Here is a 22,614-nt window from a genome sequence, read left to right on the forward strand (position 1 = left end):
CGGGTGGGAGGGACATTATGGGGGGAAGCCATTGTAATCCATAAGCTGTACTTTGGAAATTTATATTCATTAAATAAAAGTTTAAAAAAATCCAAAATACTTAGGAATAAAAATTCAAAACAGAAATGTAAGACTCTTAAACACTCTTGAAAGAAATGAAATATGACCCAAATAAATGGCTATACAACCTATTCATTGTGTGGAAGTCAATACTGTTGAGATGACAGTATTCCAGAATTGGTCTATTCATTTACTATTAAAATCCCAGCTTCCTTTTTTTTCAGAAATTTATTTGCTGATATTAAAATTCATATGAAAATGCAAGGGCCCCTGAACAACAAATATAGTCTTGAATAAAGTTGCAGTATTCATGCTTCCTGATTTCAAATCTTACTAAAAATCTACTGTTGTAAAAATTATGTACTAGGGCCGGCACTGTGGTGCAGCAGGTTAAAGCCCCAGCCTATAGTGCTGGCATCCCAGATGGGCTCTGGTTTGAATCCTGGCTTCTTCACATCCATTCCAGCTGCCTGTTAATGTGCCTGGAAAAGCAGTGGAGGATGGTCTATGTGCTTTGGCCCCTGCATCCATGTGGAAGATCTGGAAGGGGCTCCTGGCTTCAAATTGGCTCAGCTATGGCTGTTGTGGCCATTTGGAGAGTGAACCAGGGGTTAGAATATCTCTCTCTGTCTCTACCTTTCTCTGTAACTCTGTCTTTCAAATACATAAAATAAATCTTTAAAAAAATATGTACTACTGGAATAAGGATAAGCATGTAGATCAATGTAATATAATTGAGAATGCAAAAATAAGCCATACATCTAAGGTCAACTGATTTTCCACAAGGGTGTCAACATTGTTCAGTGGGATAGAATAGACTCTTCTACAATTGGTGCTGGGACAACTGGATATCCATTTGCAAATGAGTGAAGTTGGTCATCTTCCTCACACCATACAGAAAAATAACCAAAATGAATGAAACATCTAAATATTAGTTCTACAACTATAAAGCTCTTAGTTGAAAACATAGGTACAGTGCCTGGGGTGTGACTATCACAAGTACTATTATTTCCTCTTTTTAGGTGAAAAAAAAAATGGTTAGAGACAGGAAGGTTAAAGAGGGCTGGAGTTGGATATAGCCCCTCTTCTAAAGTGGATAAATCTAAGGAAAATTTAGTCTTGCTTTGCTGGTTAGGCCTTTGTTATGGAGAATGTTCTGGCTTTTTAAAAACTGTTTTCTTTTCCCCACTCCCTGGCAAGTAAGAGAGTATTTTTGTCCTATGACTGCCATGAGAACCTAGTAAGACTCAGAGGTAAAACCTAGGAAACTGTGAAGGTATGGAAGCATCCATTAGACTGGGTACTCCACAAATTTTAGTTCTTAAGCTAGAATAGTTTCACAGCAACTCACCAAGGTTGCATTAAAAATGTTCCTATGAGGCTCCAAAGACTTCTGCTTCAAATAAGCTGGTCTGTTGTCTCTGTATTCCCTGCTTCTCCAGTTTTCAGGATGGAGGTTTGGCCTGTGATGTCAGTTCTTTACACGTGAGGGAAAGTTTTTGATTTTCAGTTCAGCTTTTTTTCCTTCTTGTGAAGGTAAGATGGCTTTCAAGTTCTTTATGTATGGAAACTGGAAGTCTGTGGGGTGTCTTCACTCTTCTGATATTTTTGAAGCACAAAAGTTTTTAGTTTTGATGAAGCCTAGTTTATTTTTTTGCTTTGGTCGCAGTAGTTTGAAGTGTGATGTTAAGAAACCATTACTAATCAAAGGCCAAGGTTTTGGCTAAGAATTAGGCCATATCTAATGCTTGCTGTGGCATTAGCTGTTGATACTTCAATATCCTCTAGTGTGCTTGATTTTGACCACCCATTTTTATAGATGGATTTCCTTAGAAACTTCTTAAACAGATTCTGTGTCTTAACACTCAATTGTAATCCACAGGAGTCCTGTTGAGCTGATGGTAAAATATTAGTATGGTATATTCTTATGATTAAATCTCAGTTTCTTTTAACTTTTATTTAATAAATATAAATTTTCAAAGTACAGCTTTTGGATTACACTGGCTTTTTCCCCCCATAACCTCCCTCCCACCTGCAACCATCCCATCTCCCGCTCCTGAGTTGCTGGGTTAAGACCTGGAGATTTGTTTCTTAGTGTTTTTACTATGTGGCAAGAAGGCTAGAGGTGGCTTAGGTCATCACATTGCCTTTCTTCTAGGTTGTCTAAGGATGCAGTTTCTCTTTAGGACAGACCTTTCTTGTAGCAAATAGAATATGAAATATGCTGTGGCCATTATTTCAGAATTATTACAGCACCCATCCACTCTCCCCACCCCTTAACTAGGGCATATTTTGAAATGGTTTTTTTTTTACCTTCTCTTTCCTCAAAAGGCTGGGGGAATTTTTTTCAGCCTTCACCATGAGAATCTGGTGGGGTCCCTAGAGGTAAAACTCATAAAAGTACGGGAGGTTCTAGAAGACTGGAGCCACTCAAGTTTTGAACTCTCAAGGTAATCCACACTCAGCCATCAGCAGTGTATCAATTACCGTTTCGGTGTTCCTGTCAATTAATGGCTCCAGTTCCTTATGCTAGTGGATACACTGTGATTCTCAGTAGTTACCCATCTCTCTAGTTTTGGGGGTGGTGGTGTATCCTTCTTGATTTCTCTTCTCTGGTGACTGGAAGAGTTGTTTATATTTTGGTTTGATCATCTTTTTCTTGTTGCAAGGATTGGAAGTGATGACTCCAAGTTCTTAACATGTTGGAGTGGGGAACAGATTTATTTAACTTTTTAAGAAATTTTTTTCATTTGTTTGGAAAGAGATAAAGATAGAAATGGAGGGCCAGCACTGCGGCTCACTTGGTTAATCCTCCACCTGTGGTGCAGGCACCCTGAGTTCTAGTCCTGGTTGGGTCGCCGGATTCTGTACCAGTTGCTCCTCTTCCAGTCCAGCTCTCTGCTGTGGCCCGGGAGGGCAGTGGAAGATGGCCCAAGTGCTTGGGCTCTGCACCCACATGGGAAACCAGGAGGAAGCGCCTGGCTCCTGGCTTCATATAGGTACAGCACGCCAGCCATAGTGGCCATTTTGGGGGTGACCCAACAGAAAAGACCTTTCTCTCTGTCTCTCTCTCTGTCTAACTCTGTCAAAAAAGAAAGAGCAATGGAGATAAAGATAGCAATATATATATGGACAGATAGATCAGTCGATCTCCCGTCCACTGGTCCCTGTCCCAAATGCCTGCAACAATCAAGGCTAAACCAGGCTGAAGCCAGGAGCTGGGAACTTAATCCAGGTCCCCCATGAAGGTGGCAGGAACCCAACTACTTGAGGTACCACCTGTTGCCTTCCAAGGTATACATTAGCAGGAAGTTGGAGTTGAAGGTGTTACCAGGATTAGAAATAGGTACTCCAAGGCATATGATCATCCAAGTGTCCTAACTGCTATGTTAAATCCTGCTTGTTATTTAACTTTTTAAAAAACAGATTTATTTATTTATTTATTTGAAGAGTTACAGAGAAGCAGAGGCAGAGGCAGAGAGACAGAGTGACAGAGAGGCCTTACATCCACTGGTTTACCACCAAATGGCCACAATGGCGGTAGCTGGGCTGATCTGAAGCCAGGAGACTGGAGCTTCTTCTGAGACTTTCACGTGGGTACAGGGGCCTAAGGATTGGGCCATCTTCTACTGCTTTCCCAGGCCATGGCAAAGAGTTGAATAGGAAGTGGAGCATCCAGGACTTGAACTGGTGACCATATGAGATGCTGCCATTGCAGGCAGTGACTTTATTCACTATGCAACAGTGCTGACCCCTTATTATTTAACTTTTTAGCCTTCACTCAGTTGTGAATGTTTATTGGTATAGCATCTGTTTAAATATTTTGTCCATTTAAAAATTGAGCTACTGGCTGGTGCCATGGCTCACTAGGCTAATCCTCCACCTGCAGCACTGGTACCCCAGGTTCTAGTCCCAGTTGGGGTGCTGGATTCTGTCCCAGTTGCTCCTCTTCCAGTCCAGCTCTCTGCTGTGGTCCGGGAATGCAGTGGAGGATGGCCCAAGTGCTTGGGTCCTGCACCCACACAGGAGACCAGGAGGAAGCACCTGGCTGCTGGCTTCGGATCAGCACAGAGCGCTGGCCATAGCAGCCATTTGGGGGTGAACCAACGGAAGGAAGACCTTTCTCTCTGTCTCTATCTCTCTCACTGTCTAGCTCTTGCCAGCATTTGTTGTTTGTTGATTTCTGTATGAAAACCATTCTAACTGGGGTGAGGTGAAACTTTACTGTGGTTTAGATTTGCATTTCCCTGATGGCTAGTGATCCTGAGCATTTTTTCATGTGTCTGTTGGCCATTTGGAATTCCTTTATTGAAAAATGCCCCTTCAAGTGCTTTGCCCTTTTATTAACTGGGTTGTTTCTTTTTGTGGAGTTTCTAGAGCTCTTTATAGATTCTGGATATTAATCCCTTATCAGTTGAATAGTTTGCAAATAATTTCTCCCATTCTGTTGGTTGCTTCACTTCGCTGAGTGTTTCTTTTGTAGTGCAAAAGTTTCTCAATTTGATGTAATCCATTTGTCAATATTGGCATTGATTGCCTGTGCTTCTGGGGTCTTTTCCAAGAAGTCTTTGCCTATGCCAATATCTTTCAGGGTTTCCCCAATAATTTGATGGTATAGAGTTGTAGATTTAGGACTTTCATCCATTTTGAGTGGATTTTTGTGTAAGGTGTGAGGTAGGTTTGGTTTGTTATGTTCTTTCTAGATCTGTGGGATGCACTGACAGCTCATTTATTTGGTGACTTTCCAATTTCTTGATGTAGGCATTAATTGTTATAAATTTCCCTCCTAACACTGCTCTTGCTGTATCCCACAAGTTTTGATATGAGGTATTGTTATCTTCATTCATTTCCAGAAATTTTTAAATTTCTCTCTTTTTTTTATATTTTAAAGTAAATAAAGACTTTATTTATGCAGAATGTATCTGAATATTAAATAATCTGTTACTAGTGAAATACTAATATAGTAACAGTGCAGATACAGTATGGTTTCTTTTGTGATTTTCTACTTTAAACAGTTTTATTTCTTAAGGTGTTTATAGAATATTTTTGTATCTATTAATCAAATGAAATTATAACAAGTTATAATTGAATCAAAATAATAGCCTCATTCCCCATTTGGGGATTAAGGTGTAAGTTAAAACATTACATTTCTTCCTTACTTGTATCCTTTACAACATTTAAAATGTTTTTATTATAAATAATTATATGATTTATTCAAATGATTTTGAAAAAAATTCTATCAGTAATAAGTACTAATAAAAATACTGAGCCATTATGGTTTGCCATCACCCTGAAGTATTCAGGAAAAATGCTGTACACATAGTTAAATATAATTCATAATATGCTAAGATAGACAGCATTAAAATGCAGATAAAACCTTTGTTTTTAATAAAAAATGATATAACAAAAGTAAAAGGTTAATTGAAAAGCAAAATAAACTACCAAGTTTAGTAAGGCACATTACCTAGATTAACAGAAATCAATGAAATCATTAAAACAATTAATAACTTAGAGCTCCATTCAGACTAAGATAAACTCTGTGGCTATTAGAATGAGGATACAAGACTACAGAGACATATCTATTCTGACTGGGTAATTTCCTCTCCTCTGTAACAGTTCAGTAATATATGCAACTGGCATTATACAGCCACCCATTTCTTCCTGTGAGCAAAGTGATCTTCCATGCTTTTTGCTCTCTTTGCTAAGTGAATCATAAGAACCAGTCTTTACAGAAGAGAACATATTTTCCCCAGTGTTCAGGATATAAAATGGGCCATTAAAGCATTAGTAGTATTAATCAAAGTCTTGTAATTGTTCAGCCTATTCCCTGGGTGACTAATGTCCAGAGTTAGACCCATCCTCCACTCATATGCAAGGACACATGTACAGCAACAGTAGGCGCTGGGATATTCTAAATGTCGATGAGTGTACCCTTAAACACACAATTACCTATTTGAAGATGATATTCTGAGAAAAGTTTTCATACGTTACATGAAAGTAATGACATTTATTATTATAGATGCTTTCTTTTTGCCTGAAAGAAATAAAATAAAGTGGCTCTTGAAATAGTACAGAAACATAATGTAATATTATAAAACAGAAAAAGATGCTTGGCTTTTAACCTCATTCCAAAAGTTTAGACAACTCCAGCTTCCTGTAAATGCAGATCATGGGAGATAGTGGTAATATCAGAGGTAGTTGGGTCTCTGCTGCCTACATGGGAGACTTGGATTGAATTTCTGCCTCCTGATTTTGAACTGGCCTACCCCAGGCATGGCAGGCTTTTTAGGAGCCAACCAGTGATTGCAAACTCTCTTTCTCTGCCTCTCAAATTAGAAAAAAAAGAACTTGTCTTTTTGTTAATATTTTATAAATTGTTCATGTGGGTTTTTAGATATCTATATAAATCATTCGTTATAGTATCATTCATTAGAATTCCTTTTGAAGACTTAAGATTTCAGTTTTTGGTAGCTTGCATTATATGTCTTACACACTTAATAACAACTTGCATTTCTTTAGAGATTGAAATAATGACTGAAATTTTCTTCTCTTCAATGAAACCAATTTTTTCTCTATTTGATACAAAAAATTTATTCAAAGTAGCAAATTCTTCTAAGGTTGCTATTAGGGAATAACCATGTATTTTTGGTTTTAGTTTAAATGACAAAAGACAAAAAAATAATACCTGATCATTGAGGCCTGGCATTTGAGGGTGGTGGCAATAAAGTCTTGGAATAGGTTGAAATGTCATCTGTGTTCTCTTGTTTAGTGGGACTAAATTTCTCTTTTGATTTCTTTATAATCCACTGTTCATTTAGGAGCATATTGTTTAGTTTCCATTTGTTTGCATATGTTCTTGAGATTCTTGAGTTGTTGGTTTTGAGCTTCATATCATTGTAATTGTATGTGTTTAATTTTTTTGAATTTACTGAGACTTGCTTTATGGCCTAGTATATGGTCTATCCTGGAGCAAGTTCTGTGCACTGCTAAGAAGAAGGTGTATTCTGCAATTGTGGGGTGAAAAGTTGTGTACTTCTTAGTTAGGTCATATCAGTTGTGTAGTTATCATTTTGTTCCATAGTGTTGAATAGCTCTGCTGTTTCTTTGTTGATTTTCTGTCTTGTTGATCTATCCATTGATGAAAGCAAAGTGTTGAAGTTCCCTGTTACTATTTTGTCTGATATTAAGAGGGCTACACCTGACCTTTTTTTCCCATTAGGATGGAATATCTTTTTCCATCCTTTCACTTTCAGTCTGCATGTATCTTTGTTGGTGAGGTGTATTTTTTATAAGCAGTACATAGATGGGTCTTATTTGTTAATCCATTCCATCAGTTTGTATCTTTTAACTGAAGTTTTGAGGCCATTTATATTCAAGGTAACTACTTGGTCCTGGCATTTTTCCATGAATATTCCTATTGTTTACTTTGGGTTTCTTTTGTCCTTCTACTGGGAGATTTTCTTTCTTTTTTTTTTCTGAATCTATTTATTTGAAAGAGTTACACACAGAGAGAAGGAGAAGCAGAGAGAGAGAGAAAGGTCTTCCATCCACTGGTTCACTCCTCAATTGGCTGTGACAGCTGGAGCTGTGCCGATACAAAGCAAAGAACCAGGAGCTTCCACATGGGTGCGGGGGCCCAAGGACTTGGGCTATCTTCCACTGCTTTCCCAGGCAATAACAGAGAGCTGGATCAGAAGTGGAGCAGCTGGGGCTCTAACCAGCACCCATGTGGGATGGGCTCAAATGACCAACCAGAGGAAGAAATTAGAAAACTTAAAAACAGCATTGGAGATCTATGGGATGCCATCAAGTGACCCAACATACGGGTCTTAGGGATGTTGAAGGAGTGGAAACAGAAAAAGGAATAGAAGGTCTATTTAGTGAAATGATTACAGAAAACTTCCGTAATGGATTCAATGCCAGTGGGGTACATGGGTTTTTCTCTCTGCTAAGATCTCTGGGTCACAGGTGTGCATGATACCCATCAGCCACAGCCCTGCTCACTTCCTGGTTGTGCTGGGTGCTTAGGAGAGTCTTGCAGGCCATGGTACTCTTCTGTATGAATGGCTCCCCCTCCCCTCTCATTGCCCAGTGGGTGCAGCTGGTGTGCTGGAGACCACCTCCATTGGTTGTTCCTGCACTGCTGTATGTGCCCCCACCATCTGGGAAGACGGCAACCCCAAGAATTGATGGGTGCATACATACAATGTGGGGTGGCCTCTGTGTGCCTAAGTCCAAAAAAGGCAACAGCCCTCACAACATTGGCTGCAGGCCACTGTTGCAGGAGGGAGAAGGGGGGGCATTCTGCCTTTTCTCCTTTCTTCCTCTGCTCTGGGTGAGTGTTTGCCCTGCTGTTCTGAGAGATCCCAGCTGAACTCTAAAAGGCACAGTTCATCAAGCTTTCCCTCTTGCTGTCTCAACAGTGGTGTGGGCCCTGCAGTCTGATCTCATGTGGTTTTCCAGGGTGGGTGGGCAGGTGCCCCCCTTCCTGGATCCAAGCTGCTGGATCTTCCATCATTGTGTGCCACCCAGCTGTGAGTCTGCAGCTTCTGCACAGATTTGGCCCCTTTTTACTGCTTTCCCTGGATGTCCCACTGCAGTTTCCCCTGCAGCTTTACTCTGAGAGTGTACTTTCTCCACTTTTTTTAATATTAATTTTGCCCATATAAATCAGACCACCTTGTTGCTATTCTGCCACCTTGGCACCTCTTGATATTTTAAAAATAAAAGAAATATATGTAAGAGGCAGAGAAAGCGATAACAGGTAGTCTAGTGCTACCTTTATTCTACCCAAAGTACATGTGAGGAATTGTTGCTGGCTTCTATTGAGAAAGGCAGTGAGTGTTCCCAGCCAACTCAGGAGAAGAGCCAAAACAGAACTGGAGTGCATTCCTCTGACTTACTCCTTACTGCCCCTTCCAGCCCTTCTCTTCAGTGTTCCTTGGTATTAAAGGACAGTTTTCACTGCTCTGGTTTCTCCAAATCTTCTTTAAGGGTGTTATTTATTTATCTGAGAGGTAGAGTTACAGATTGTGAGAGGGAGAGACAGAGAGAAAGGTCTTCCATCCACTCTCCAAATGGCCACAATGGCCAGAGCTGTGCTGATCCAAAGCCAGGAGCCAGGAGCTTCCTCTGGGTCTCCCATGTGGGTGCAGGGGCCCAAGGACTTGGGCCATCCTTCATTGCCTTCCCAGGCCATAGCAGAGAGCTGGATGGAAGAGCAGCAGCCAGGACTAGAACCAGCACCCATATAGGATGCCAGTGCTGCAGGCAGAGGATTAACCTACTGTGCCACAGTGCCAGCCCCCGAAGTCTTCTTCTTATTGGAATCCATACATCCACATCCCTTCTTAGTTTTGGGAGGATGATACAGCATACTGCACTGTTTGTCATCTTGATAGGGATCCATGATTTCCCAGGGCATCATGGAAATGGAGCATATTACTTTGATGAAGATATTTGTGTATTTAAAAATGAAAACATATATCCATTTATATCATTGTCATCTATTGCTTTTTACTGTATAATATTTGGTGAAGTGGGAAGATTGTCTAAAAGCAAGATTTGGGAACTTATGCATATTCAAGATGATTTTATGAAGTTGACAAATGCAAAGTGTGTTTTACTAAATGATGAGGAAATTAAGTTGTAGAGAGATTAAATCACCCTGACCAGTGACTTGGATGGTGAGAAGGCTTGATTTTCATTAATATATCAAAATGCTGCTACACAGTGAACTCAGAGAAGTATAAAATGTTATCTATTACTATAATTTAATTAATAGTCACTTTAAATATGAATGATCAATTAAAGGACACCAATTAAAGGACTGGGTCAGACAGAATTGGTAAGAAAACAATGTCCAACCAATTACTGTCTACAAGAAACCTACTTTAAGTAAAAATACATGAGTGGAATAAAAATAAATGAATGGAGGAAGATATTTCATGTTACACTAACTTTGAAAAAGCAAGAATGGCAGTATTAATTTCAGAAAATGTAGAGTTCGAAGGAATTAAATTGTCAATTTTAACAGGGCCATTAAGTAATGATTAAAGGAATGATTTTTTTGCAAGAGGAAGTGGGAGGAAAGAATGGACAGGGAGTAGACAAATCTTCATCAGAAAGGGGAGGAGTTAATGGAGCCTGGATGTGTCCCTCATCCTCTCCCACCTGGTAAGGCTGGTACTCCAAAGCTAAAAATAACATTATAGTGGCAGGAACCCTGACACAGGCCTCCAACTACTAGACTAGATGCTCTCTGAAGGGAAGCAGAATCACCCTGATGATAATGAGGAAATTAAGTTGTAGAGAGATTAAATCACCCTGGCCAGTGACTTAGGAAGCAGGGCTTTAGGTGAAATAAGTGTACTAAAGTTGAATTTCAAATAAATTCCATCACAAAGATTTTTACACATTGCTTCAGGTTCAGTAGTAAGAAATTATACTTAGGGGTTGGCACTGTGGTGCAGTGGTTTAATGCCCTGGCATGAAGTGCTGGCATCCCATATGGGCACTGGTTTGAGACCCAGCTGCTCCAATTCCAATCCAGCTCTCTGCTATGGCCTGAGAAAGCAATAGAAAATGGCCCAAGTCCTTCGGCCCCTGCACCTGCGTGGGAGACCAGAAGTTCCTGGTTCCTGTCTTCAGATTGGCACAGCTCTGGCTGTTGCAGCCAACTGGGGAGTGAATCAGAAGATGGAAGACCTCTCTCTGTGTAACTCTTTCAAATAAACAAATAAATCTTTTAAAAAAAGAAATTATACTTAAATACTGAACCATTATATTTTTGACAGGACTAAAGTTTACTACAATGATATAAAACATCATTTTTAAGGACTATGGCATATTCTGTACCAAATAACTGATTTACATAAGAATTTTTAAATGGTCAACCAGTGTATAAATTGAGTAATTGTAACCATTTTGAAATAAAATAGCAAATTTAGCAAGTCACATGGCATCTTACTATGTACCTTTTTAATCCTCTAGTACTGTCCAGTCTACCACCAATACAAGGTAATAAGATACAAATGAATTTGTGTGTGTGTGTGTGTGTGTGTGTGTGTGGCAGGGGGGTAATACAGAGAGAAAGAGAGACTGAGATTTTGGATGTTCACTGTCAAGAGCATCTATGGGAATACAGAATTTCTACCACGCCATTTGTAATGTTCCTTTCATGGGAAGCTTCGGTATGTAATATTCTTTGTCCTTTGAATCATCATAGAAAGAAGAAGAATAGTTTGAAAATGGAGTTGTCTTACTCCTACTCCTTGCACTTCTCTTGTTACTCCTTACTTCACCCTTAGTTTGTAGCAGCTAAAACCTTTAGGAAAGTATCAGAATGTCTGTATGACACTCTACTAGAGTAGGCCAAAGCTGCAGAGAAAGCCATCGGGATGGAATAGTGGCAGTGACAGTAGCTGAGGTGCCCTCCACATAAAAGCATAAAGCCAGTGTATCCTGGATGTACCCTTTACTCTCCAGAGCTGTGCCACCATGTGAGGCTGGTGCCAACCACAAACATATCATCACGTTAAAGGAGTTGCTACCTCTGGTCTGTTTGACCTTACCTGAGGGGCTGTAGAGACATTATGATTCATGAAGACTGACATGGTGAATATTCTTGAGAATCATGAAATTGGATGGGGCAAGAGAATAGGTATCTGCAAACTCAGGGCGAATTCTGAAATAAATACTGTTACTCATTGTGGTTAGGTTCAGTAGTAAAGAACTAAAATCTGGAGTTGTTAACTTGTTAACCTGTCTCAATTTTAACTTTTTCAAAAGTTTTTTTAAAGGTCGATCGGTTTTTAAGTTAAAGAACATTTGTAACTAATTTGAACTAAAATAAAATCTAGAAAATTATGTTGTATCTTATTGTATAATTTATTAATCCTCCAGTATCTCTTTAAGTGACTTAACAATAACTAGTGATGAAGGCACTGATGAAAGGTGAGCTCTATATAAATATATTTGTATATGTAAACAGATATATATGTAAATGGACACAGACACACAATCACATATATACACAGAGAGATGGAGATTTGAGATGTTCTACTGGAACCTGGATGTGTGTCTCACCCTCCAAGCTCTGCCACCATGTGAGGGTGGTGCCCCAAACATAAAATCATTTGAGGGAAAGCTGCAGCAGCTCTACCATATCCCATGGGCAGAAAAAGACAGTGATAGGTAAAAGCAGCGAGAAGAGGGAGCATTTGAAACCCAGGAATTTAAGTGGAGTGAGAGTGATGTATGCCTGTAAACTAAGGTAGAATTTTAAAATAAATTTTAAGTAAAATCTGTCACTAAAAAAAAGTCACTCACTGGGACTAAGGTAATAATAGTTTTACATAATTCTGGAAGTAGATTTTCTCAGGATGAAGATATTCATTATTGGTGTAGAAGGCCTCATTTCAGTAGCACATCACAAACAGTGATATACCAAGAACTTCCAAAGATTTGAGGAAAATGGTATTTAAATATTTGAAATTCATACATAAAAGAGGTCTTCAAAAGTTAGATAGCAATTGCAATTAAGGAAATTTATGGATTTCAAAATTATTCTGCACTAGTAAAATATCTTTCCATTTCATTTCCACAAACTATTTGAAGGACCCTCAAACATATGAATAAAGATCTGTTTGTATCTAGAATAACAGTGATTTGATGCAAAAAACTTGTTAAAATCATGCATCCTTCCTGTCTGTGTACTTTTATTTTATAATCTCTTAGCCATACCAAGGTGAATTGGAGTCATTAACGATTTGGACAACTTCAATGAAAGGTGAATTCAAATAAATTTTAAAAGATATACATATACACAAGTATATATATGTATTTATATGTATCTGTCATATATATAACATTATATATAACATATATATATATATATAAAATCACAGATAAATATTTCTGTCAACATCTGCCAAAATAATGCAATGAAAGAAGGAAAGAGGTTGGGATTAGTAAAATTCACCTTTGGGAGTATCCTTAGAAACACAGGGTGTCTTGATACTTTCTAAGTCTTCTTACTGTAGGATCTGTGGAGAGCTTTCTGTTTTCCTGAGATCAAATTATGCATGAGGTACACTGGTTGTGAAAGGCACATCTGTTCCAGTCAGTAGACTTGTCACTCTTAGTAGCAGACAATTCCTTAGGAAATTGTCAGCTGTCTCATTCGTTAGTATCCACTAGAATAGCCCATTGAGGAAGCGAATCCTATTTGGAGCAAAGTTTGATGAGCTAGTAGACAGGAAACAGTGGGTTCATCCCAGAAATGATAAGATCTACTGGAACCTTGATGTGTGCCTCAGCTTCTAATTTCTGACACCATGTGAGGGCAGTGCCCCAAAACCCAACATCATTTTGGAGGAAGCCCCTGCTCAGGCCCACAGCTGTTCTACCATATCTCATGGACAGAAAAGGCAATGATGAATGAAAGTAGTGAGTAAATGGAGGGACATGAGAATCAGGAATTTATGTGGAATGAGAGTGACATGCACCTATTAACTAAAGTTGAATTTGAAAATAAATTCTTCCAGGACTATCAGTGTGCTCCCTTCAGAGACAGTTTAATAAAAGTGGAGATACTGCAGGTTCAAGGAAGAGTAGGGGAAGAAACAGCAGAGGAAACCCTTCTGGAACTAGTGATTCACAGTGGACCTGCGTGGAGAGCGTGGGAGTCCACAGTTTGGGACACCAGCAGCAGAATCAACGCACAAGCACTGGAATGTGAGGTGAGCTGAACCTCAATAGCCCGAGACACCGGTGGGCAAGCAGAAAGAGGAGACTAGAGGGAATGACCCCATGGGGAAAAGTTCACCAGGTTATCTAGTAGAGAGAGGGAAAAAAAAAGTGACTGATACGGACACGAGTTTCTCTCTCTCTGCTCACCTCTCAAAGGTGAGCAAAACAAAGAGCAGGTGCCATCTTGGACATACGTCATAAGAGGGGTGACCTCAGGTCTGCACCCACCCTCAGCCAAGCAGAAAAACCTGACTCTGGGGGCGGTGAAATAGCAGGAGATTAGGACCTAGTGAATGTGTGGTGCTACTGAACTGAGACTGTGAAAAAAGAGATGGTGGGGGAGAGAACTCACGGAATTCACATGAGTACTCTCCAGAGATGCTACAATTTGGTAACCTTGGCAACCCAGTGGGAGACTGCAGGAGAATTTGAGCCCACACTGAGGGCAGTACAGATTCCCTGTGTGGTCCTTGGGAAAGAGCTTCCAATCTCTGGCTCCTGTGGGTATATCATTTGCCTGCTAACTACCTCTAGTTCTGCTCAGCTGTGTGGAATTACTTCCCTTTTGAATCAAAAAAAGAAAGAGAGATTTATCATACCTAACCTGTGAGTGTCACCTTTGGCACACCCTTAACCCTGAGGAACCAAACAGAACTCTCAGGCCACACCCATCTCAAGCCTCTAAGGCTCCATTAAAAGCAGACAGTCCACTTAATACAGTCATAGTTTAACAAGAAAAAACACCACAGCGAGGGAAGAAGAATCCAAAGAATATCTCCACAATGCCAAGCAACAAATGCAAAAACTGAGGAAACAAGAACAAGGAAGACATTATGACACCGCCAAATGAACAAGACACCCCAGGCCAAGATTATGAAGATGATGAGAGGGATACAGATTTCAAAAAATTTATGATAAGAACAATTAGAAGTTTTCAAAAACAAATGCTTGAGCTATGGAATTCCTTACTGGACAGGATAGAAAATCTCCTTTGAGAAAATGAAATCTTAAGGAGGAATCAAAATGAAACGCAGAAACTAGTAGAACAGGAAAGTGTGATAGTGAAGAGAAATCAAAATGAAATGAAGAAGTCAATAGATCAAATGACAAACACATTAGAGAGCCTTAAAAACAGAGTCAGTGAAACAGAAGAGAGAATATTGGACTTAGAAGACAGAGCACAGGAAAGTTTACAGTCAAACCAAAGAAAAGAAGAGGAAATTATAAATCTAAAAAAATATTGTTGGGAATCTACAGGATACTATTAAAAAAACCAACATTCGGGTTCTAGGAGTTCTTGAAGGCATGGAGAGAGAGAAAGGATTAGAAGGCCTTTTTAGTGAGATGCTTGCAGAGAACTTCCAGGGTTTGGAGAAGGACAGAGACATCCTAGTACAGGAAGCTCATAGAACCCCTAGTAAACATGACCAAAAGAGATCCTCACCACGACATGTTGTAATCATTTCTAGTAATAAATAACACATCACATTCAAGCAGTGATATACCAAAGAACTTTCAAAAGTTATGGACATGTATTTAAAGTTATTAAAATCCATGTATAAAAGGCATCTTCAAAGTTTAAGGTAAATGCTTGAAGAAAATTATGATGCATTGATTTAAAAATTATTTTGCACTAAAAAACTTACCTTTGCATTTCACTTCTATAAATTTTCTAAAGGACTCTCATACACACAGATAAACACCAAATAGTTTTTATCTGGAGCAACTGTAGCTATTTGATAGAAAAAAGTTAAAATTATACCTTTCTGACTATGTACTTTTATATCTGAGCCCACACCCAAATAAATTGGAGTCAGTTATGTATGGTCAAGGTGTTACCAAGTATGAGCACAAATAACTTGAGAAGATAAGTATGTGACCATGTAAATGTATATTTATATATATACTTATACATGCACCTAGATATTTCTGTCAACACCCACCAACACATCACAGAATGAAAGCTGTTGACATTTGTAAAATTTGTTCTTGGCAATATCCTTGCAATGCAATATGCCTTTGCCACTTTCTAAATATTCTGATGGTGTGGTCTGTAGCAAACTTTCTTTTTTCTGGGTTCAAGTTGTACATAAGAGAGACTGGTCATGGAAGGCATGCCTCTTCCAGTCAGTTCGCTTATTCCCCTTTGTTGCAGTCAATCCCTTAGAAAATTGTCAGGTGTCCCATATACTAGTCTCCACTTGACTCCTCTAGTAAAGAAAAGATTTTTATTTGTAGCCAAGAACAGGAAGTAGTATAAAGGGAGCAGCAGAGCCCTCCCAGAAATGATAAGATCAACTGGAACCTGGATGTGTGCCTCTCCTTCCAAGCTCTGCCACCATATGAGGCTGGTGCCACAGACCCAATATTATTTTGGCAGATGCCTCTGCACAGGCCTGCAGCTGTTCTACCCTATCTCATAGACAGAAAAGACAGTGATGGGTGAAATAAGTCCCTGGGCTCCTGCACCCACATGGGAGACCCGGAGGAGGCTCTGGACTCCTGACTTTGGATCAGCTCTGGCTGTTGCAGCCATTTGGGGAGTGAACCAGCAGGTGGAAGACCTCTTTCTCTGTCTCTACCTCTCTCTCTGAAACTCTTTCAAATAAGTAAAATTATATTTTAAAAAAGATATATGGATGAATACACTTTGTCAGATAGATATAGATATATATGCTAATTACATGTACACATACAAATGTGAATACTCACACAAATATACACAGAAAATCATGATGATTGAGATTTGGCAAAATTCCTGAGAGGAGCATGGCAGAAGGGAGTGTTGGAGACTCTTTTCATATATTTTCACAGAAGCATATGTAGGTCATTTTCCTGTTTTTGCATGAATTTGGGTAAAAGAAGAACATGTCATAAGAGGAATACTTCTTCCTCCTGCTAGTATTCAAATCTAGTAACCCCTAGAAAAGCTCTAAGGAAATTTTCAGAATGCCTGTGTGTTAGACTTTACTGTACTGATGGATGAAAGGAAAGAGCCTTATTGGAAGCCAGGAGGTGCCAGTGGATAGGAAGAAGTGGAGCCTGCAGCAGAGAATGGAGCTAATGGAACCAGGGTGTGTTCCTCATCCTTCAGGTCTCTGCCAGCATATGAGCTTTATCCCTGACACCAAACTCTCCAACACACAAGATGGAGCCACTCACACATAAATTTACTTGAATGTTTCTGAGGGGCAGGAAAAACAGTCATTTGGAATGAAAGTAAGGAGGTGATAGGTGTACCTAAGAAGTAATGGCATTTGATTTAGTAAGAGCAATGTGTAATCAGAAAGTGAAGTTGAATTTGAAATAAATTCTACCACAAAAGCCTTTCACATATCGGTGTTAAGATGATAACAACATAAAACTGGACATAGTACTATTTTCACCAGCCTAAGGTAATCATTACCACCATATAAACTCATTCCTAATTTTAAAACACCAGACTCAAAGTAGTAACATGCAGATGCATATTAAAACATCAAGTTTAGGCCAGCGCCACAGCTCACTAGGCTAATCCTCCTCCTGCGGCACCGGCACCCCAGGTTCTAGTCCCGGTTGGGGCGCCGGATTCTGTCCCAGTTGCCCCTCTTCCAGTCCAGCTCTCTGCTGTGGCCCGGGAGTGCAGTGGAGGATGGCCCAGGCCCTTGGGCCCTGCACCCGCATGGGAGACCAGGAGGAGGCACCTGGCTCCTGGCTTCAGATCGGTGCAGCATGCTGGCCATAGCGGCCATTTGGGGGGGAGGTGAACCAAGGGAAAAGGAAGACCTTTCTCTCTGTTTCTCTCTCTCACTGTCTAATTCTGCCTGTAAAAAGAAAAAATCAAGCTTTAGGATACATGTGATCACTTGACTGAAAAAGTAAGTCATATTCACATATGATTTATGCCTATGTACTATTCTTTAATCCTTTTGATCTTACTTGACTGAATTGACATCAGGAATCTATGAAGACCCATCAGTGAAATGTAAGGTCCAAATCAATGAATAAAGACATTTCAAAAAGTTTGAGGAAGGGAACCAGTGTTGTGGAGCAGAGGTTTACTTGCCACTTGTAATGTCATCCTGTCTCAGAGTGACCATTCAATTCCCTGATGCTGTGCTTCCAATCCAGCTCAGTATTAAAGCTAGCAGTGGGAAGATGTCTCAAGGACTTGGGCCCCTCCCACCCATGTGGGAGACCAGAATGGACTTCCTGGCTCCTAGTTTCGGCCTGTACTCACCCTGGCTATCGTGTCCATTTGAGGAATAAACCAGCATCTTCTGCCACTTTCAGCAAGCAAGTCAATGTCAGAAATTCAATAATTTCATGTATTTCCATCATGATAGTTATCTTTCTTTGGTTCTATTTATAGGACTTCTTTAAGCATTGTTTATAAAGCTGATCTGATAGAGGCAAATTTCTTCAATTTTTGTGTGTCTTAGAATTATATTTCTCTTCACTTATGAAATATAGCTAAGCTGGTTAAAGCATTCTGCTAGACTTTTTGTTTCCAGAACTTGGAATATATCATTCTATTCTCTCCTGGCTTGTATTGTTTCTGTTGAAAAATCTGTTACAATTCTAATAGGATTGCTCTTAAAGTTAACTTGATACTTTTCTCTTGCAGTTTTTAATATTCTTTGTTTTGTAATTTTGAGAGCTTAAAGTATAAAATAATAAGATAAAATCTTGTGTGATTTCTGACTATATATCTTTATATTCCCTTAGCTCACACCCAAATGAATCAACATCATTAGTTATATGGAATCCAGCAATGATAAATGAATGAAAAACAAATGCAATATGTGTATATGTATACATGAACCCCCTGAAAGACACAGGTAACTATATACAATCCTTAAAATTAAGCTACTACTTGTGAACTGATTGATATATAAATACACGTGTGCATATCATTAATTTGAATGTGGTAGGTATTTTTAAAAATTTAAAAATGATGCTCCATGTGACAATAATGACTATCTCAGGACTCTTAAAACAGAAGTATATCCAGAGTGAACGAATACTTTAATCCCTAGTCTTTTAGGGTTGCATTTTTGTCAGATTACATATATTTATTTGTGTGTGTTTATGTGTTATGTGTGCATATGTATGGGTGTGTGCATGAATAATCATCAAAAAGCACATGGAATATCATTTTCCCTCCTTTCACTTTCAGTCTGTGTGCCTCTTTGACAGTGTAGGCAGCAAATAGATGAGTTTTCTTTTTTAATCCATTGATGGGTTCTCTTTTTTAATCCATTGAGTCTGTCTCTGTCTTTTAACTCATCCCAGCTAAAAGAGTTCTGGATGCTTCCCTTCCAATCCAACTTCATGTTAATACATCTATGAAGGACACGGCTGATGGCCCAAAGTTGAGCCTGGTCACTCACATGCAAAAATGAGATGGAGTTTCTGTCTCCTGACATTGGCCTGATCCAGCCCTAGTCTTTGAGGCCATTTAGGTGTCGCTCCCCCTCTTCGTGGAGGAGCAACACAGGACCCTGCGCTGTTCTTTCGTCTGCTCGGCCCTCCCCGGGTTTGCTGCTGGTTCTTCCCGGGTTGGCTACTATCCCTTCCACCTCCGTGGAAGGGCAGTTCCCCCTGGCCGCATTCCCCACTTCCGCAGGGGAGCGGCACACCGCCGGCCGGCTTTCTCGGGGGGCTGCACAGGTGTTCCTTCAGCTAGATGTTCCCCTTAGATGTTCCCTGTGCATGCCGTCTCTCTCCTCCTTTATAGTCCTCTTCCACCAATCCCAACTCTGCTACCCACACACCGAGTACGCTGCTCTCCTCCAATCAGGAGCAGGTCCCACAGTTTATTGGTTGAACTGGAGGCAGCTGTGTAGAAGCTGTTTCCCTTCTCAGCGCCATATTGTGGGAAAGCAGATGCATAGAATAAGTCTTAATTCCAGTAACTTAGTCTAGTCCGAGTTGCTCCCAGTTGCTCCCCACATTTAGGGAGTGACCCAGTAAAGGGTAGCTATCTCTTTCTCTCATTCTCATTCTCACTCACTCTCTTCCACGCTCTGTCACTCTACCTTCCAATTAAATCTTTTTTAAAAGGAAGAGTGAATGGAAATATGAGTTATGTATGCCGGTATTTCAGAATGTTTGCATCAATATAAACTTATTGTTCAAATCCATTTTCATGAACCTTTTTAATTGCTCTCATACACACCTAGATATTTCTATCAACACCACACACGCAGAAACATAATACAATGAAAGAAAACAGTTGATTTTTGTGAAATTTACTGTCCTTGAGAACACTATAGTATCTGTCGAGAACTTTTTGTCTTTCTTAGGTTAAATTGGGTAACAGAAGCAGAAGTCATGAAAGGCATGGCTCTTCCAGTAAGTATTTTTGTCATTTTTAGTTGGGGGCAAACAATCCCTTAGGAAACTCAGGTTTCCCATTTGTGGGTCTCTGCTAGAGTGGGCTGAAGAAGGAGAGATTTCCATTTGAAGAAAGAGGAGTAGGAAAAGACCCGTATGTTGGGTCCTTTGAGTATCCCATGAATCTTCAACATTGTTTTTAAGTTTTCTAATTTCTTTATTTTTGATCTGACTGTAAAATTTCCAGAGACTTATCTTCTAACTCAGATATTCTTTCTTCTGCCTCACTGAGTCTGTTGTTAAAGCTTCCTACCCCATTTTTTATTTGATCTATTGAATTCTTCATTTGTAATTTGTAATATTTTATTTTGATTTCTCTTTAATATTTCAATTTCATGAGAAACATTTTAATTCATGTCACATATAGATTGCTTGAATTCATGAATTTGCCCCTCATTACTTCTAAATAATCCTACAATCAGTTTTATGAAACTGGTTACTGGCATTTCATCAGACTTTCCATCTTCACATTCTAGTATTGAAGTATTGTGTTCCTTTGGGGGTGTCATGTAGTCTTCCCTATTTGATTCTAGATTTTCTTTGTTTATTTTAAGCATTTGTGGAGATATTTGTTGCTGGTGCTTGTTTCTCTTGGTGGCTTTTATCTTTGGACTATGCCTCTGTGGCACAGTGTAGTGTCTGCTCTTTCAGAGGTCTGTGCTGGGTGTTGCCAGAAAGCTCCATTCAGTGCTCCAGAGTGAGGGGAATGTCCAGAGTGACACCCAAGATGAATGTGGCAAATGTCAATCTTTTTTTTTTATTAGTGTTGAGAGTTTGATGAGCTCTGTTGGCATAGTTTCATGCTCACCTCCTCTCCTCCAAGGTAAAAATGCAGGTGCTATCCCCAATGGGTGCAATATTCATCCATGCTGCCACATGAAACAGAAAAAGGATCCATGCAGTCTTTAATGTAAGCACAGATCCCTCAGTAATGGCCTTCCCAAAGCAATCAATGAGCCTGGAGTGTGTGGACCTGCCCACTGCAACTCCCCAGAGACCCAGCCACACCCTGCACCCTCCCACACTGACACAGTTTTTTTCACAGTCCTTGCACACAAGGCTCCCACAGTCATGGGTGTCCAGTCACCTGTCAATTCTCCCAGCTAGACACAGGCATCTCCTCTTGGGTGGTTGCTGGGTGTACAGACACAAGCTGATGCAGCTGTTACCTATGATCAAATGACACCCACCCTCTCAGCTAATTACAGGACACCATGGTTTGGTGGTCAGGAGGAGAGAGAAACAGCCTCCTTTGTTTTCCTTTAAGTTGGCAGGTACACTGTCCCCCACAGGGCTCCAAGCCAGACTCATGTCTACACACAGTTTTATGGCTGGTGGCTTAGGCTGCCGTAGTTTATTCTCACCTCATTCCCCTCCAAAGGTGTTGCTGAGGCTCTTGGCTGCTGGGGGCCTGTGTTGTGTCTGTGTTCATGCTGCATGTCCACACCCTCCACTTAGATCTACAGTGTCCTTCTAACTCCTGTGGAGTTTCCACTGCAGTTTTCTTCCTAACTGCTCCCTGAGATTGCACTCTCTCCATGTTTTTTAACTGTCTTCCCTTTGACTATAGCAGTTATCTTTCCATTCTGCCACCTTGGTATCTCTTGGATGTCTCTTTAAAATATATGCTTTGGAATGATTTTCTCCCAGACTGTGTAATCCCTTCTCATTCTCTTAACTGTCTTTTGGAGAGAAGTTTTAAATTTTGATGAAGACCAATTGGTCAGTTTTTATTTTGTGGATCATGTTTTTGGTGTTGTATCTAGAAAACTTTAATACAGGCCATAGAGTATTCTCCTGAAATTTTATTGATTTTGAGTTTTGCATTTATTTCTCTGGTTTTTGATATGATGAGACTTACATACTGAGGTTAATTTTTCAATCAATCAACCACCATTTTTTGAAAATACTATCCTGCGTGGCTGATTTCCCTTTCTATCTTTGTTGTCTATTTGTGTGGGTATATACTTTGATTCTTGATTCTTTGTTATTCTTTTGATTGTTTTATTGATTTATTTTTACTTATGTCTGTCCTAAAAAGTCTTGACATCAACTCATGTTTGCCCTTCAACTTTGTTCTTGTATCAAAGTTGTTTGGATTTTGGAATTCCTTTATATTTCCACATGAATTTTAGAAACAACTCCCAATTTCTACCAAAATTTTCTTAAAGCTGACTGAAATTTTTGGTTGAGATTGCATTGAATTTGTACTCCATTTTGTCGGAGAACTGACATCCTAACAGTATTGAGTCTTCCAACCCACAAAGAAAATAAAGCTAGTTTTTGAAATATCTGTGTGTGTAAGAAGCCCCTCCATTATACACAAAAGAAAAAATAACAGATAAAACAATCTCTGCTTTGAGATTATTCTTCTGGAGTATTTGATGTTGGTGTACTCTGTCACCCATCTTTCAAACAAACAGC

The 22,614-nt window shown here is 39.6% G+C and overlaps 1 protein-coding gene across 1 annotated transcript in view; it reads left to right on the forward strand.

The window, feature by feature from the left end:
• LOC127489446 (phosphatidylinositol 3,4,5-trisphosphate 3-phosphatase TPTE2) overlaps positions 1 to 22,614 on the forward strand; it is a 140,981-nt gene that overhangs the window by 10,199 nt on the left and 108,168 nt on the right. Inside the window, exon 2 of the mRNA XM_089303307.1 lies at positions 2,392 to 2,510. Within this exon, the coding sequence (XP_089159433.1) occupies positions 2,392 to 2,510 (119 nt within the window). The remainder of the gene's footprint in view (positions 1 to 2,391; positions 2,511 to 22,614) is intronic.

The sequence above is a fragment of the Oryctolagus cuniculus genome, chromosome 9 (assembly GCF_051225735.1).
Source record: "Oryctolagus cuniculus isolate XC-2025 breed Fujian yellow rabbit chromosome 9, ASM5122573v1, whole genome shotgun sequence".
Lineage (NCBI taxonomy): Eukaryota > Metazoa > Chordata > Mammalia > Lagomorpha > Leporidae > Oryctolagus > Oryctolagus cuniculus.